The sequence below is a fragment of the Dysidea avara genome, chromosome 3 (assembly GCF_963678975.1).
Source record: "Dysidea avara chromosome 3, odDysAvar1.4, whole genome shotgun sequence".
In the NCBI taxonomy this organism is placed as follows: domain Eukaryota; kingdom Metazoa; phylum Porifera; class Demospongiae; order Dictyoceratida; family Dysideidae; genus Dysidea; species Dysidea avara.
Window position 1 is genome coordinate 26,926,875 of NC_089274.1, and position 18,885 is coordinate 26,945,759.

The 18,885-nt window shown below is 37.6% G+C and overlaps 1 protein-coding gene across 1 annotated transcript; it reads left to right on the forward strand.

The window, feature by feature from the left end:
* Window positions 1-1,315: 1,315 nt before the first annotated feature.
* Window positions 1,316-18,293, forward strand: LOC136250563 (glutathione S-transferase 4-like). The gene is made up of 5 exons (XM_066042777.1): window positions 1,316-1,587; window positions 5,779-5,871; window positions 9,331-9,443; window positions 9,485-9,580; window positions 18,008-18,293. Exons 1-5 carry the CDS (start codon window positions 1,452-1,454, stop codon window positions 18,173-18,175), a joined length of 606 nt encoding a protein of 201 aa, XP_065898849.1. The 5' UTR covers window positions 1,316-1,451; the 3' UTR covers window positions 18,176-18,293.
* Window positions 18,294-18,885: the final 592 nt, after the last annotated feature.

Sequence of the window (18,885 nt, forward strand, 5' to 3'; positions counted from 1 at the left end):
AAACAGTTCGTACATACAGTCATGTTATTATAAGTGTTCTTTTGAAGTGATCTAGAGTTGGAGAGTTAATGGTTATATAATCTATGGTTCTACTCTAGGTCCTACCATAGATAATAACAGGAAACAACAAAGTATAAGTACAAAGAAAGGAGAAGAAAAAAAGCAATAAGAGTCACTGCTTAATTAATGGAAGTCTTGACTCTACTTGAATCTCGACTTGAATGAGGTCAACTGGTGCTGATCCTAAAGAGTGGTCAAAGGACCCCTTTGAGGATCTAGAACCCATAGATAATAGACACCCCTACCTATGGTCCTACCTACCGGTACGTCGAATTCACAACAAAGGTCACGTGCCGCCTGCCTCGCCTGCATGTACCCCCCCGGGGGGGTCGCCCACGCATACTACTAAATTGTGTACGAGAGTCCCAATATTTAAGTATTTCAAACGTATTTCTCTATTATTTCAATAAATATTTCATGTATTTATAATTGGATTTCTCAGATAGTGTACGAGAGTCCCAAGACGTTGACGACCCCTCGCCCCCCCCACTACTGGAGATTTTGTCCATGAAAATCCAATGGTCACCCTGTGAAATGTAAAGTTTTCATTAGGTGGCACCAATGAAATTTTATTTTCATAGCATTTTCATAAGAAAATTTAATGAAAACCCAATGAAGAATTACCACTGAAAACTCTGTGCAACTGCTTTTCATGGAATTTTCATTGGTTTTTCATTAAATTTTCCTATGAAAATGCTATAAAAATAAAATTTCATTGGTGCCACCCAATGAAAACTTGACTTTTCATAGGGTGAACATTTTTTTAAAATTGGATTTTCATGGACAAAATCTCCAGTAGTGCCGGTTCAGCCCCTCCTCTAAAGGAACAGACGAGATTTTAGTCGAAGCTGGTGTATAGATGGACGATGACAAATTTTTTAAACCAAGTGCTGTCACCCGGCCAAGATCAAACTTTTTTGCAGTAAGGAGCATTGATGTATGGAACAATTTACCAGAGAATGTGATTGCAGCCCAATCTATCAACAGTTTTAAAAACCTACTGGATCAACACTTCTCCTCACAAATGTTTACTATCGATCATGACTGGTAGCTAATTTAAATTATGTTTGATTTTATTTTGCTAGCTATAGAATAGGATCATATACAGGCATTGCCTATGTATCCTAAATCACTAATACTAATAATACTAATGATAGCTACATGTCTACAGCAATCAATTAATGCTTACTTTATTACGAATGACGGCCATTGAAGAGTAGTCTCACGTGGCCAGACTCTACTCTTAGCGCGGCGCTTACAGTAACGGTTTAGGGTTCGGTTTAGAACACTCGATTCAACGGGCCGGAACTTCAGTGAAGGTTATCCAACGGTTATCAGAGCATCACGCGAAAAAAAGGAGCTAAACGGCGAGAGTGGTGACGAGAGATAACATGACTTCCTACAAGCTCTACTACTTTAATGCTCGTGGAGCTGTTGAACCCATTCGCATAATATTCGCTCAGGCTGACGTGAATTATGAAGACATTCGATTCGAAGGGGAAGATTGGACACACAAATTCAAACCAGGTACACGTACGTTACGTAAAAGACACACTGGTTGGAGGCTGTCTCTACAGCTTAGTAATGTTTGCATTTCAGTTCAGTCAACGGCACGATTTCAAAAAAATTTACTTACACTTGTGATATTCTGCATCTATAAAGCGGCATAGTTATGTCTGGTGCAGAAATATCTTTACTGTAGAACAACTGTTCCACTAGCTATACATTGTGAAGTTTTCCTTGAAATCAGCCGACTGAACATCACAATTATTAGGGCTAAAACGAATCAGTAGCTATTTAGTTAGTCAAGAACGAATAATAGAATATTCTATATTTAGTGTAATACTGAAATACAGTGTATATGTGTTATTTCTTATTACTTGTATTCAATTGTAAAACATCATTAAAATTTAACCTCAGTAGGCAGCTTTTGAAATGAAGTAAAAGTGTCTGATGATGCCGGTAGCCACTAGAGGTGTACCGATAAGGATTTTTCAGTTGTATCGATATCCGATTAATTTGTACCTAAAAGGGCTGATACTGAATTATATACCGATTAAATTATTGTATATGTAAAGTGTAAATCATAGAACTACAGGTGTAACTACTGCATGATGTATTATTCTAATGATTTGTAGCATTGAGAAAAGAGAAGTGATGTAACTTTGCTATATTGTACAACTACCTATGGTGGTGTGGCCTCTTATTACACAACCCAGACAATTAGGTACCACAAATATTTTAATACATGCTCCCTTGTCTGGATTATTCTCTGTTTTGATTAGTTACCAAGATGGCTGTTATACACAGTGATCACTTTAGTTTTCCTGTAGCATATTGAAATTAGCCATTGGGATTACGAACCTAATAAAATTTACTGATTTAATCGGAATTCCGCATATCTGCTGACACGGTAAGTTCAAGAAACCCACTAAAAATTGGCTTAGGAAACATGGTGTCTGTTTATATAGGCCTACAGAAACTAGAACACAGCTATTCTAAACTAAGTTACTCACGCGGCACTTTATCGAAGCGGCTCTCCTTAACTTTTGTCTTTAAACTGAATGGCCCGCTCAAGGGCAACAACTTTTTGTACAATTCCCTCGAATTACAGAAGTACTGTTCATATACACAATGTTCCAGACTGATTTTTGTGTTTAGACTAATTAGTTTAAGGTGAATTCCCATAGTCTTGGTAACAGGTGAATCCCACAATACATTACGCATTGGGAAAAATGACGAACCGGGTTCAGAAACAGTGCTGGGCCCACGTATCCGCTGCAGCTACAGTCTTGAAAATAAGGTGGAGTATTCCTTAGAGGTATGTGAGTAATTAGCAGACCGTTTTTTGTTGGTATCACTATCACTACGTAATCTTGTGGGTGCTTCGAAAATCACTGTATTTTTACACCATTTTAAGCATTTTACGTACTTTTGGGGGCATGTCCCTTTCAATATTAATGTATTGATTATTAACCAAATAAATTCAATATGGTGCAGTTTTTTATTCTTAAAGTGTAGCTAACAGCTACTGCTCTGGGTAAGAATATTTTAACACTAATAGCAGTATACTCACACACGCAGTCGTATGGCTTCTCATAACTTTCTGTTTGTTTGTAGTGAGCAAAAAGGTTTTTCATAGCTGGCCATGCAAACTAATCGATTCATAGAGCATTTGTGCCCATTATTACTGAATATGGAAGGCATGTCGGCAACCGATCTGATCACCCTCGCGATCACCAATCCGATTATTGGTACATCTCTAGTCCAGTGTCTGATGTTGGTGAGGTTGTAGAGACTGACAAAGATTCCTCATTACTAGTGTCCGCCATCTTTACTGTAATTTTGATGTTTCAAATTACAATAATTGCTTCGAACGAATTTGAATCAAATGCAAATTCGAATATTCGGTATATTCATTTTAGCCCTAACAATTATATCCCTTTATTGCACATAGTTGTGGATTCATGCATTGTCTTCCCAGTACTAATTGTGTTTGTGGCCTAGCTCGGCTACTGTTCTCAACTGCCCATGGATTTTCACTGACTGCCACTCTCATGCATGATACACCGGGGGGTCCGCAACTCCGAAAAATCCTGTATGAGATTTCAAATCTTTGCGATTTTTCAAGATTCAAGCAAAATATGGCAAAATTTCAGGGCATTAAAATCTTCGGTATCTGGAATGTTATCATCACATGATACATAGTGTACAGAAATACATGGAATCCCTTTTCGAGTAGCATATGTAACGCTGCAAATATGGAAGTATACAGGAAATGTACAGAACCTGGCAACAATTTTCCGGAGATTGCAACAAGATTTCAAGAGGGCTGTATGAGATATCAAGACCCCTCGTGATACACTTACAACTATGATCAAGATGAATTAATTTTCAGGAGAGTTCAGATTTTGCCTTGATTGCTTGTTTTCATATCTATAATTGATATCTTGATCTGAAAAATCTTTTGAATGTTTATTGGTCACCATATGTGCTGGCATCTTGATAGCTTACTGATAAATTGAGAAGTGTTACTGAGGCTTTGTTAATAATGTTGTATTCAATAATTAATGAACATAAGATGGTTATAAGAGTGTAGATTGTAGTACAGGCCCCTACACTTTTCTAAAACTATACCAAAAACACTACATAAATCCAGGTAGCTGCTACAAGGAGTAACAATAATTGTGCAGCTGATTTTTTGTCAGTATCCAAGAGATATTGAGTACTGGAGGGGCTCCCCTTGACTTGAGATTATTATCAACTTTGCAATAGGTCAGGTTTGAATCCATCTGGTGGCACAGTTTATATATATATATAGCAAATTATATTTTTATCCATACTGTTTTGTGTACAGTTTTTAAAACTGAGTTACTAGCCAGTTTTTAAAACTGAGTTACTAGCTTAGGTACAAACCTTCAGTGAGTATCTCCTACACTAGTGCCTTTAATGCGCTGTAAATCAATTATAGCAGTAATACTTTAAGTTAGCATTAAGTCTAAAGTCTTGTCTTGTCTCGTTACGCTGTTTGGTGTTAGTCCCATATGTACAAGCTCAGTTTCTTCAGCTTTTATCTGCAGCTATTGTTAGGGACCCACTAATTATGCCCTATTATGCTTTTGAGCTGTGCTCAAACATTTTTGTCTATTATGCCCAAAGTTCTGCTCGACATTTATGCCTCAATTCCCATGTTTTGCTGATAAATGTGCACTTTATGGGGTAAATAATAAGTGACTGAAGTACATGAAGAGACCATAAATCTTGCTGGTCAAAATGCATTTCAGAGAAAAGATCTAGCTGTGCTATTGTAGTATACACCATGGTATTGTTGTCATCAAAACACTTCCTTAAGCCTTAATGATTATTGTGATTGGGTGGTGGGTGGTGGCACTCTGAGTACTCTACTGCTATGGCCTTGCATGGAGTCAGTGTCAGTAGATTAAAGCAAAATTGGTTTTGAAACAAATAGAATTACGTTAATATAATTTTGCAGAGTAGAATTAAGGCAATTATAGTTAAGCATTGTTTTTTCACAGAACTCAAAAGTAAATGTTATCTTTAGATTGCCACACCTTGATTAGAGACTGTATAAACATCCTTTTAAAAAGATGTGCTTCCTTTTAGGTTGTTGTGTAGAACTACAATACTTTGCGATCAACGAATTAATTGTAGGTGCCCTTGTAAAGATTAAGGGGATCAACTGCTTTACTTTTTGTAAGGGATATTAATTTTTGTTTTTCCATCCCTACCTAACAACTATAGTATGTTCACGTTGAGCTGAATCCTGAAAAACAGCTAAAAATTAAAAGTGTATTATTTTTTTCTCAACAGAATTAACATTTCAGCCAACCAGATGCTTATTGGTAACAGCAAAGATGTCACCAACAGACATGTACAGTTTGGCTCCATTACAAGTTCGGGAAAGGGCTTTAATGGACACTGTACTTATATGGCTTCCCCATAGGAAATGTATTGTGAAAATTTTGATTGGTCATAAATATCATGTCAAACAATTGAACAAAAATATTTTGAAATATTTTTAGCGGGTCAAGCAGTACAACAAATGAGCCAAATTTCAAGATCGTGTGTAATTGCATCCATGAGTTATTAAATGTTTTTGAGGATTCAGCTCAACGTGAACATACTATATGTGTATATGCTTGCATAACTATGTGATATATAACACAACAAATTAGTTCACTCACTACATTTATATAGATACTCCATTTGGGAGGGTGCCAGTGCTAGAAGTGGATGGTATTAAGTTAGCTGGAATGGTCAATATACTGAGATATTTGGGAGTGAAGTTTGGTAAGTCATGACTTGTGTGTACAACTATACAAGGTAAAACTATAAAGAATTATTCTGGCAAGTATACTCACTTGGCCAACATCTGTTAATAGGATGAAACATTTGTATATTAGTCAGAATTTTAAGAATTGCTAAATCAAATATAGTAAAATGGCTGCAGTGATTTTGTTGTTTAAAAGTATTTAATGGTGACATCCAGGGAATAATAGACTCTACAAAATAATAGTATGATTTTCAGAACTAAGGTGCAAATATTACTTGCATTGTAATAAATTCTCTTGGAGACTTCTCTCAAACACTGCTAGCGAAAAACCAGACTTGAAGAGATCAAGTATTCTAATAGAGCATTCATACCCTAATTAAGCAGTCACTCAAGTGTAATGCAACTATTCTATTAGTGTATATATACATATCTCTTAAGCTGCAATTGGCCTTTACAGTTACAGAAGAACACATGTAATTTGCTGTATTTTAGGAATCAATACCCACAAAATAATATTAGAGAATACAGTGCTCCCTCAATTATCTGCACACTTGCTTATCCGGACAGTAGAAATGACTGCTCTATTAGAGTATTTGAGCAGGGCTCTGTATATACGTATCCAAACTTTTTGATTATCTGAACATGTCTTGGTCCCAAGGGGGTTGGATAATCAAGGGAGCACTGTAATGGGTGAAGAAAATAGAATTGCTAAAAAGAATAATAGGGAGCCATTAAAGCATATTCCACTTGTAGCTAATGACGTTAACATGTCAGCATTGTTATAAGTAATGACCCTGCAGGTCGATTTACATTTGATATCACAATTTTATGCCAGCCTGCCTATATCAAAGGTCAGACATAGCAACAAAATTGTAAGTAAGGAAACCAAGAAGGTGGTAAGTAGTTGATAGAATTTGTATAGTGTGGAGTCTAAGGACATGTCCTTACTAGAAATTTTTGAGAAATTGGCCTTCTAAATTGGTAACAATTTTATTTGAAATTGCATTTGAATATTATTTGAGTCTGCGACCACTCTATTAAAGTATCTTGACCTTACAAAGTAGTGGGGCAACGCCCGTCTATATGAAGGTGGAGGATACCACTGGCTACATGTTTCACTCATTTTACACCAATTTATCCCTTCAGAGCATCCACTGTACAGTAGCCAACAGGTGAATTTCCCACCACCATTTTAGATAGTTTTTAACTTGAGGTTGACTGTATTTGGTGAACTCCAATTGGGGTTGTGGGCAGGGGTGAAAAGGAGGGCAAGACTTTGTTTACAAAATAGGAAATTATGGGCCATTCAGGTATCAAAACTGGCTAAAATGAAAGAAATTTACAGTATAGCCATCCCCATAGCTCTACAAATCCCCAGGCTGCTTGTACAACTTGTCACTGTGCTTAAAGCAAACCACTCAAACCTTGACAGTGAAATTTGATATTGTATTCATGTAGCTTTGTGTTCTTGTTGAAAAATCAAACCTGTTATCATAGGCATTAAGACCGGTTTCCCAGATCCATTCACAATTAGCTAATAATTACTAAAAAGTACATGTCACATTCCACTACTTCAGCTGTTACTACATAAACTATTGAAAGTCATATCATCCTCTGAACACAAAGCTTATTAATAATTGACTAAATCATTTTAGCATTATAAATGTTCTGTGGCATTAGAGAATTGTTTTCTGTAGTGTTGCCACGATATATCGATACTATTGATATAACAAGGTGGTGATATGATATGATATACCAATCAGTTATATCGATGGATGCATGATGGTTGCACGATGGTTGCACAATAGTGGCGCCGTTTAGTGTAATGATGTGGGGGAGGCCAGACATATGGTATTTGGCATTTAATTAAGTTATGTGTTGATGGTGTAGTGTGGTAAACAAGCCAACTCCAAAGTAAACTGGGAGGTTTTAAGGTTTCTATGTAGTGCCAGCCACTTGTCTCAACTGTAAAGCAGTAGCAAAATGCATTTAAAACCTGATAAGCAGGAGTAACTTTTGCTTGTGGTATATATTTAAACTTACAATGAATATGTTTGTCTTGCAAATGTTATAGTTAGTTCTATATCGTGATATATACCACTTTAGCGTGGGCGTTCAAAGGCGCCACTCGGTGTTTAACTCGCATATTGCCCGGGCAATATCATGGGAAAGCGGTTTACCAATGACTTTGATACCCAGCCAGTTCAAAGAATCGATGCGCTTTGACTCGTTATATTGAGCGACATAGAGCTTTGTATTGTGGGACTCGGTTTTATAGAGGTTGCTAAGCTTAGTACATAGGCTAAGATAGAGTAGTTGGTTGTTACTAAAGGATAATGAAGGCACAAAATAATTGTTTGGGCGATTGTGGATGCGTATTTCTACCCACCGCGTATCAACCTTTGAACAGACCATGGAACAGCAAAGCTACTACTGCTACGTTGAAATAGGTTAGTAACTTACAGTTCTAAGTACTTAACTTAATATAATAACTTACTTACTGTCCCAATAGCGAAGTTAGTTGGCTTAACTTAGTACAAAAATGATAACAATATAAACTCCATCCCACAATCGCAAGTTTTCTAACATTGCGTGTTGAAGCATAGTAACGTATTAATGACGTTTTAACGTATGGACAACGTTTTGATGGCTATTAGCCCACGCTATTGAAACCACAATCGATCTTCAGATGCTACTGTATAAAACAAATGGGATGAGTTCTCATTAGTTTTTTCACCTATTAGGTGAGTGCGTCCCAAGTGATATATATCACTTGTACCATGGCTGCTTGGGATTTTGCTGACATATACACCCGCAGCCCTCGGGCCTGCGGCCCTCGTGCTTTGGGTGTATATATCAGCAAAATCCCTCGCAGCCATGGTATAACTATTACATATATGTTCATATCGTGATATAAACCTTGGTGATATATGATATAGAGTTTTTCTATATCGTGGCAGCACTAGTTTACTGCCACCACACCATTAAATATGGCCAGCAATAGACACGACGAATAGTGACTGAACTTAAAACTGGAGTGCAGGAAATCTTACTATGGTTATAGTGTCCTTAGCCTCATTGGAGCCACTCCAGCTAGACAACCATATGCTGCATATCCAATGGTTTTTCCTAAGGCTGCATAATCTTTAACTTGTTTGAGATTTCAAGGAGGTGCCTTTCAATGTTGACAAATTAACCAGTCTATAATTTATGCTGATAATCTTGACTGCTCTATTAGAGTATTTTAATGCCATGTGACTGCTCTATCAAAGTGTTGCAATTATTTTAAAAGAAGGATCCAGCAATGGTCCTAGGAAGCATTTCTACATGAGGACCTTGTTGTTGTTCCTTTTTCTGCTTTCCAATCCCATCCCGTTTGATTTGTACTATTAAGGAGCTAAAAACACAAGGGATGAGCCTATATTTGACATTTATTAAGTACTGAATTTATTTAAGTATTGTTTTGTGTGACACAGGGATGGCTGGTAAAGATGAGCTGGCCAATGCAGTTTTGGGGGGAGCATCAGACTACATATCAGACATTGCTGCCATTCTGTCTAAAATGTTCTTTTCTAAAGATGATGAAAAGGTATAAATTTGTACCATTACTTGATAGTGATACACATTTAGGCCAAGATGATTCCTGAGTTTCAGGAGAAGACTGCTCCAACAATGTTGAATATTCTTCAGAAACATATCAAAAGTGGTCATTTTATTGGATCAGATGTGAGTATATATGCATGGAACATAACTATACAACTATCTCAATAAGTGCCATCCCCTTATGTATGTGTAACCATAAAGAAAGCATACTGTGGAATAGCCACCTAGATTAAGTGGCCACATTCTTATATAGTGGCCACTGCCATACCATATGATAAGCAGTTAGTAGCTTGTTTACCCAACAATTTGTCCACACAATCAACAATTGACACCTTCCTTTCAGTGAATACTCTATAATCTATCTGGTTTCATTGCCTGGAATATAGTGGTAGGCAGGAGCATCTGTATAATGTAATTATCTTTTATAACAGTCATAGTCACTACAATACTGCTGACCATCTAACAAGTATGCCTGTATTTATAGCATCACTCAACACTTGGCCTTAAAGTACTTGGCTACACATCGTGCTTTATTAGCATCTTAGCAGGGCACTTCATGCCTTCATGCTTTATTATCTATATAGCACTCATGGCAATGTTTTATGTAAGGGTTAAAGCACTGCCATGAGTACTATATGCCAAATATAGCACGTAAAAGAGTGGGTGAGAGACAAATATAGCGCGAGGCGAATCCGAATGTTACATTACGTCTTGAGACCGCTCTTTGAGTGATAGCTATATCTGATGTATAGCATGAACCTAGGCAGTGTTTTCACTGTTATAGAACTTTAGGTATAAGATACACAAAACAATTAGAAACTCATGGATACTGATTATCCTCAGTAGAATAGGCATTTTTGTACATGTTGCATTCTTGTTTGAGTCCTTCATAATGAAAAGCTCCGTTTATGTCAGCAAAACATAACAACCACAAGCAACCATCATCAAACTGTTCAAGTGTGTCTATTACACTTACTGGTTGGGTTGACTAGTCAGCCAGCGCAACACAGGCTAGACTGGCTTGGTTGATTGGTTGTACTGGCCATAATGGATGATTTATCACTCAAAGCAGGCTATTAGTAGGGCTGGGCGGTATTGAAATTTCACTATCACGATATATATCATGCGACAATATTACTAATTATCACGATATTTTTTCAGATGCTTTACTATGAAACTACACCTACCTACACAAGTGATATAACCTGCAGCAACATGAATAGATGTGCAAAAATTAGAAGTACATGGCATTAACCATTTATTGAACTATACATGGAGTTATAGACATTAGCTAGACCTACAATTAAGCATGGAGAGGATGTGTCTTACACACCCAAGTGCATGACACAAATTCAGGAGTTCTACAGATTCCCATGCATGACTAAATGACTGCTAACTATAGCAACAAAAGCCCATTCACCCTTACACATTTTATTATCTATAATGCCACAATGTGCAGAAATATTCTTTCCTCAATAAAAACTGATCCAAAAATAAAGTCCTTTCAGTAGCTACTTTCATATTCGCATGAATGCTCTATAGAGTTACTTGATTGCTCTATTAGAGTATAGGACAGGTGACTGCTCTATTAGAGTATCTCGATCTTTCCTGGAAAAGACATTATCACGATATTGTGATTACCGCGGTGTTCTCCAATAATATTCGTATTAGCTAACTACTGTAAACGTAGTGCTGCTGTTCAGCTCCAAGAATTTTTGACAATACTGATATCAATTGTTACATCAGAATATCGCACGATATAACCGAGATACCGCCTACCCCTAGCTATTAGCCTGCAAATAGGCCTGGCAGTTTTATAACTACCTGATATAGAACTGTGGCCTATTAAAAGGTTCCGTAACCGCATTCTGTATGGCTATTATAGAACCATTTTTTGCTCTACGCAAAATTCGTTATCGTATGAATAAGACCTGAAATTTCTGGTCCAAAATGGACCATCATACACAGTTAGGATTTACTGTAAATGAATGGTGTAGATAGACTAACTCTGAAACTCTAATTAGGAAAGAAACACCATTAATTTTTCATCTGGATAAGCTTTGGTCCCCTTATTTTTGTTGTAGGTAATATTGATCTAATCCAAAACAGCCAAGCTGTAAAAAAAGTGTGTGGCCCTCAGAAAGGCTATGGTGAAAAAAGATGTGAAATCCAAGGTGGCGGCCAAGAAATGGCTGTGATGGTAGGTTAATGGTAAAAAATTTAATAATGACAATTCAGGTGAATTTTTGTGCCGCTTCACAAAATTTACCTAAATTGTCATTATTAAAATTTTTACCATTAACCTACCATCACAGCCATTTCTTGGCCGCCACCTTGGATTTCACATCTTTTTTCACCATAGCCTTTCTGAGGGCCGCACACTTTTTTTACAGCTTGGCTGTTTTGGATTAGATTTCATTTCTTTTTGTATTTGTATACCCCAAAGCCGGCCTATGGCCAGCTTTGGGACTTTTTTAACCTATGTTTTTTTCTTTACTACAGGAAGAAGAAAAGATGAAGTAGATGTACTTTAAATATTTTATCAGTAAATGTACAAATTATATATACTGTATAATACATATGTGACCGGATTTGCGAAAAGGGGTCTTCCACACACATCCAATTTGCCAACTTTGACAATTGATAACTTCAGATTGGAAAGAGCTACTGCCTTGAATTTTGGACAGTGGTGAGCACCACTATAGCTGAATACGTGGTGAAATGTTCAGGTTAATATGTTACTTGAACACTGAGTTATGGTCTCCAACGGTTACGGAATTGGATGTGTGTGGAAGACCCCTTTTCGCAAATCCGGTCACATAATATTATATTGATTACAGAAATCTCCATGGTGGTTTCTTTGTAACTGAACACTCTACAAGGTGACTTCTTCTAATTGCTCTCTCTACAGGGTGAATTGTTTGTAGCTGAACGATCTACAAGGTAACTTCTTCTAGCTGATCTCTCTACAGGGTGATGTGTTTGTAGCTGAATTCTGTATAGGTGATTTGTTTGCAGCTAAGCTCTTTACAGAATGGTTTCTTTGTAGCTGAACTCTCTAAAAGGTAACTTCTTCTAACTGATCTTTCTACAGGGCAATTTGTTTCTGGCAGAATTTTCTACAGGGTGATTTCTTTGCAGCTGAACTCTCTACATGGTGGTTTCTTTGTAGCTGAACTCTCTACAAGGTAATTTCTTCTAGCTGATCTCTCTACAGGGAGATTTGTTTGTAGCTGAACTATCTACAAGGTAACTTCTTATAGCTGATCTCTCTACAGGGTGATTTGTTCGTAGTTGAATTCTGTACAGGTGATTTGTTTGCAGCTGAGCTCTTTACAAAATGGTTTCTTTGTAGCTGAACTTTCTCCAAGGTAACTTCTTCTAACTGATCTTTCTACAGGGTGATTTGTTTGTAGCTGAACTATCTACAAGGTAATTTCTTCTAGCTGATCTCTCTACAGGGTGATTTGTTTGTAGCTGAATTCTGTACAAGTGATTTGTTTGCAGCTGAGCTCTTTACAGAATGGTTTCTTTGTAGCTGAACTCTCTACAGGGTAATTTGTTTGTAGCTGAAATCCCTACAAGGTAACTTCTTCTAGCTGATCTTTCTACAGGGCGATTTGTTTGTAGCTGAGTTCTCTACAGGGTGTTTGTTTGCAGCTGAATTCTCTACATGGTGGTTTCTTTATAGCTGAACTCTCTACAAGGTGACTTCTTCTAGCTGATCTCTCTACAGGGTGATTTGTTTGTAGCTGAACTCCCTACAGGTGATTTGTTTGTAGCTGAACTCTCTACAAGGCGATACTTCTAGGTGATCTCTCTACAGGATTCCTTGTTTCTAACTGAACTCTCAACAGGGTGATCTGCTCATAGCTGAACTTTCTACTGGGTGATTTGTTTGCAGCTGAACTCTCTAAATGGTGGTTTCTTTGTAGTTGAACTCTCTACAACGTGACTTCTTCTAACTGAACTCTCTACAAGGTGACTTGTTTCTAGCTGATCTCTCTACAGGGTGACTTGTTTCTAGCTGAACTCTCTACAGGTGATTTGTTTGTAGCTGAACTCTCTACATGGTGGTTTCGTTGTAGCTGAACTCTCTACAAGGTAACTTCTTCTAGCTGATCTTTTTACACTGCATATTTGTTTGTAGCTGAGTTCTCTACAGGGTGATTTGTTTGTAGCTGAACTCTCTACATGGGAGTTTCATTGTAGCTGAACTCTCTACAATGTGACTTCTTCTAGCTGAACTCTCTACAGGGTGACTTGTTTCTAGCTGAACTCTCTATAGGTGATTTGTTTGCAGCTGAACTCTCTACATGGTGGTTTCTTTGTAGCTGAACTCTCTACAAGGTAGCTTCTTCTAGCCGATCTTTCTACAAGGTGATTGAGTTTTTTGCAGCTGAACTCTTCACATGGTGGTTGCTTTGTAGCTGAACTCTCTAAAAGGTGACTTCTTCTAGCTGAACTCTCTACAGAATGATTTGTTTGCAGCTGAACTCTTTACGTGGTAGTTTCTTTGTAGCTGAACTCTCTACAATGTGACTTCTTCTAGCTGAACTCTCTACAGGGTGACTTGTTTTTAGCTGATCTCTCTACAAGGTGACTTGTTTCTAGCTGAACTCTCTACGGGTGATTTGTTTGCAGCTGAACTCTCTACATGGTGGTTTCTTTGTAGCTGAACTCTCTACAAGGTAACTTCTTCTAGCTGATCTTTCTACAGGGTGATTTGTTTGTAGCTGAATTCTCTACAGGGTGATTTATTTGCAGCTTAACTCTCTACAAGGTGACTTCTTCTAGCTGAACTCTCAACAGAGTGATTGATTTTTTTTGCAGCTGAACTCTCTACATGGTGGTTTCTTTGTAACTGAACTCTCTACAGGGTGATTTGTTTGTAGCTGAACTCTCTACAGGGTGATTTGTTTGTAGCTGAACTCTCTACAGGGTGATCTGTTCATAGCTGAACTCCCTATAAGGTAACTTCTTCTAGCTAATCTTTCTACAGGGCGATTTGTTTGTAGCTGAGTTCTCTACAGGGTGATTTGTTTGCAGCTGAACTCTACTTGGTAGTTTCTTTGTAGCTCTACAATGTGACTTTTTCTAGCTGAACTCTCTACAAGGTGACTTGTTTCTAGCTGATCTCTCTACAGGGTGACTTGTTTGTAGCTTAACTCTCTACAGGTGATTTGTTTGTAGCTGAACTCTCTACAGGGTGATTTGTTTGTAGCTGAACTCTCTACAGGGTGATCTGTTCATAGCTGAACTCCCTATAAGGTAACTTCTTCTAGCTAATCTTTCTACAGGGCGATTTGTTTGTAGCTGAGTTCTCTACAGGGTGATTTGTTTGCAGCTGAACTCTACTTGGTAGTTTCTTTGTAGCTCTACAATGTGACTTTTTCTAGCTGAACTCTCTACAAGGTGACTTGTTTCTAGCTGATCTCTCTACAGGGTGACTTGTTTGTAGCTTAACTCTCTACAGGTAATTTGTTTGCAGCTGAACTCTCTACATGATGGTTTCTTTGTAGCTGAACTCTCTACAAGGTAATTTCTTCTAGCTGATCTCTCTACAGGCCGATTTGTTTGTAGCTAAACTCTCTACATGATGGTTTCTTTGTAGCTGAACTCTCTACAAGGTGATTTCTTCTATAGCTGATCTTTCTACAGGGTGATTTGTTTGTAGTTGAACTCTCTACATGATAGTTTCTTTGTAGCTGAACTCTCTACAAGGTGATTTTTTCTATAGCTGATCTTTCTACAGGGTGATTTGTTTGTACCTGAACTATCTACATGATGGTTTCTTTGTAGCTGAACTCTCTACAAGGTAACTTCTTCTAGCTGATCTCTCTACAGGACAATTTGTTTGTACCTGAACTCTCACATGATTGCTTCTTTGAAGCTGAACTCTCTACAAGGTGATTTCTTCTAGCTGATCTTTCTACAGGGTGATTTGTTTGTAGCAGAACTCTCTACAAGGAAACTTCTTCTAGCTGATCTCTCTACAGGGAGATTTGTTTGTAGCTGAACTCTCTATACATGATTTGTTTGCAGCTGAATTCTCTACATGATGGTTTCTTTGTAGCTGAACTCTCTACAAGGTAACTTCTTCTAGCTGATCTCTTTACAGGGTGAATTGTTTGTAGCTGAATGATCTACAAGGTAACTTCTTCTAACTGATCTCTCTACAGGGTGATTTGTCTGTAGCTGAACTCTCTACAAGGAAACCTCTTTTAACTGAGCTCTGTACAGGGTGAATTGTTTGTAGCTGAACTATCTACAAGGTAACTTCTTCTAGCTGATCTCTCTACAGGATGATTTGTTTGTAGCTGAACTATCTACAAGGTAACTTCTTCTAGCTGATCTCTCTACAGGGTGATTTGTTTGTAGCTGAATTCTGTATAGGTGATTTGTTTGCAGCTGAGCTCTTTACAGAATGGTTTCTTTGTAGCTGAACTCTCTACAAGGTAACTTCTTCTAGCTGATGTATCTACAGGGTCACTAGTTTGTAGCTGAATTCTCTACATGGTGGTTTCTTTGTAACTGAACTATCTATAAGGTGACATCTTCTAGCTGATCTTTCAACAGGGTGATTTGTTTGTAACTGAACTCTCTACAAGAAAACTTCTTCTAACTGATGTCTGAACAGGGTGAATTGTTTGTAGCTGAACTCTCTACAGGGTGATTTGTTTGTAGCTGATCTCTATACAGGTTACTTATTTCTAACTGATCTCTTGAATTCTGTTCAGGGTGACTGCTCTATTAGGATGACTGCTCTATTAGAGTATCTCGATCTCGCACTTGCTACACCAAGTTGGATTTCGTGTTATAACTCCGTGGCTTTAAGTCTGATTTTTCTACACCATTGAAGAGCCTTTCTAAGATGATAACTCCATCTGTACAGCGATTTTCAAAGCATTACCCCAAGTAGTTTATTTGGTAGGCGTGGCAAGCATAATAATAATAATAATAAAAATTAGCTAATCTCGATTGCGTAATTGTTACACACTGTTGATTTTTCGCTGTATCTTCCTGGTTTTTAGCTCGATTTCTTTCAAACCACAAAAGGTTTGAGGTTCAATAGTTAACCTATTCACCCACTGATTTTCAGCTTCTTCCCATACGCGGTTTACCCTGTAGGCGTGACAACATATTGGTGTTATTTTTCCTGCATAATCGCTCATAACTCTTTGCCTGTTTATGGTATTCCAGCCAAAGTTGGTACAGAGATGCGCCTTTATACCCCCTTCTGTGTGCCAAATTTCAGGGCAATCGGATAACGCGTTCGCGTTTTATAGCAGTTTTTGTAAGTGTGCGAAAAGAGGAAGAAAAATAAGAAGAAAAAAAAAACGAAGAAACTAAGCCAATTTTTGAAGTCGCATATCTCAGGAATGCCTGAAGCGATTTCGCTCAAATGTGGAATGTGGAGTACTGAAGTTGGAGGGAATGTACACAGCAAAATTTGTCTTGTTTCATTAAGGCAGCACAGAGCTACGGAGGTGCGAAAATTGCGTTTTCTTTCTTCCTGTCATTATACTCACGGGGTTGCGCGCCGGCTTCTTGGGCCGAACGACACACTACCGTGTGTCTTGATATAAATCTTCATTACACATGCAAAACTGTATAGACAGTAATTTCCTATCATTGCAACAAAACTCATCTAAACCAATTCAGCAGAAAAAGTATCTTCTGCCATGAGTATTGATATTTCAACACTTGTAACGTTATGTTATAGTTAACTGCCACGCTTGTGTACATAAAATACAGCACAAGGAAGCGTGTCGAGAGGCTAATACAGCATGAAGTGAAGCCGAGTGCTGTATTTGCCTTGAGACACCCCCGGGTGCCATATTTTTGTACACACAAGCATAGGAAGTGCTTTAAGTGTTTTATTGTACTTCCTGGTCATCTTGCTCGGAGCGATTTTCCTTAGTACCCAAATCACTTCAGTTTCAGTGATCAGACCATCAGTGAATTATCAAATAATCTATTTGTAGTCGTAGAAAGAACTGGTAGGATTAGTTTAGTGATTTACAATGTCTTGCACTTGATCAATCATGGGGTTGTTTTCGTAATATTCCTCGCGCTGTGTAGCTGTACTGTATTTGCCCTAGCATACTGTATTTGCCTAATTCCCCAATTAGTTGCCACATAACTGTACTGTATGACTCATACAGTACAGTTATGCAGCTAATCGGTATAATATAGAAAATGCAACACGTGGCAGCACTTTGATCCTCCCATGCAAAATACAATGAATCACATTGTGGCACTTTCCATGCATAGACAACGGTATAAATTCCAGGATCAATGTTAATTCACCAAATATGGTAGTTAGTGGTGTTTGCCTTTTGCTGCCTACTTTTTGTCAGTTGCCAACCTACCTTTTCTGTCATTGGTCATTGTTTTTTTTTGTGCCAGAGATTTGGGGCAATTGATATATTAGAGTATTTAATTTATTTCTTTTGGTGATCAATTTTTAGTCCATGATACTGTACTGTGTTAGTTGATATTTGATAACTAAGTCTTGTATAATTGTATGTTCTACTGCTCATATAGACCTTGTCCTGGGTGGATATTCATGCTTTCTGTATATGTGATAACATGACTAGATACTTTGGTATCAAGTTAGCAGATTATCCAGAACTCCAAAAGCTTTGTGATGGTGTAGCTGCTCAACCAAACATCAAGAAGTGGTTGGAGACAAGACCAGATACCCACCATTAGCAGTGTGTCTGATAAAAGTGACTGTTTGAAGTTGATTTGAACAAAAAATTACAAATTTGCAGCTGTACAAAATGCATAATCAAATTGAGGAATTTCATTAAAATTAATATCAATCGTACATTTTAAGTGTAGCATGTACTGATAACCAGATTAGGTATTGGAATGATTAACCTATTCAGCCTTAACGTTTTTGTGTATCTATTAAATCAGAAGCATGTGAATGATTAGTAGATATGGATGTGCATGTTCATAATTTTAAATAGCAGCTGCATGCTCAAACTGTAACTAAACTAGGGTAGCATTGGCAAGCTCCTAGCCTAATTATACAAGCCTGTGGGAGCTCTGCAATTGCATAAACACCTTTAACATATATTGTTTCTGTACTCGCTATTATTTTCCACTCTGAGGAGGTGATATATATATATACCAATCATATCTATGACTTGTTTTATACAATTCTTACTGGCTCACTATAGCTAGTAACCCTACATTTGAATTTTTACTTTATGAAACCTTTGAAAATCAGCTCGCATAAGGGTCCTTAGGAGCAGAAAATGGTGCAAAAGCAGCCTATTGTAATATGGGATTGTGTATAACAGTAATCTCAGTACATTCATCATAGTCCTTCCACAATGCATATGGAACTTCTCTCTAATGGATACTAATCTGAGATCCAGACTTCACAGTGTTTTTTCAGACATGTGCTGGCA

Excerpts from the sequence above, each read along its gene's own strand:
- LOC136250563 (XM_066042777.1), top strand. The coding sequence starts at position 1,452 with ATGACTTCCTACAAGCTCTACTACTTTAATGCTCGTGGAGCTGTTGAA. Across the intron at positions 1,588-5,778 it reads GACACACAAATTCAAACCAG|ATACTCCATTTGGGAGGGTG; the intron begins GTACACGTACGT and ends ACATTTATATAG. Across the intron at positions 9,581-18,007 it reads GTCATTTTATTGGATCAGAT|ACCTTGTCCTGGGTGGATAT; the intron begins GTGAGTATATAT and ends CTGCTCATATAG.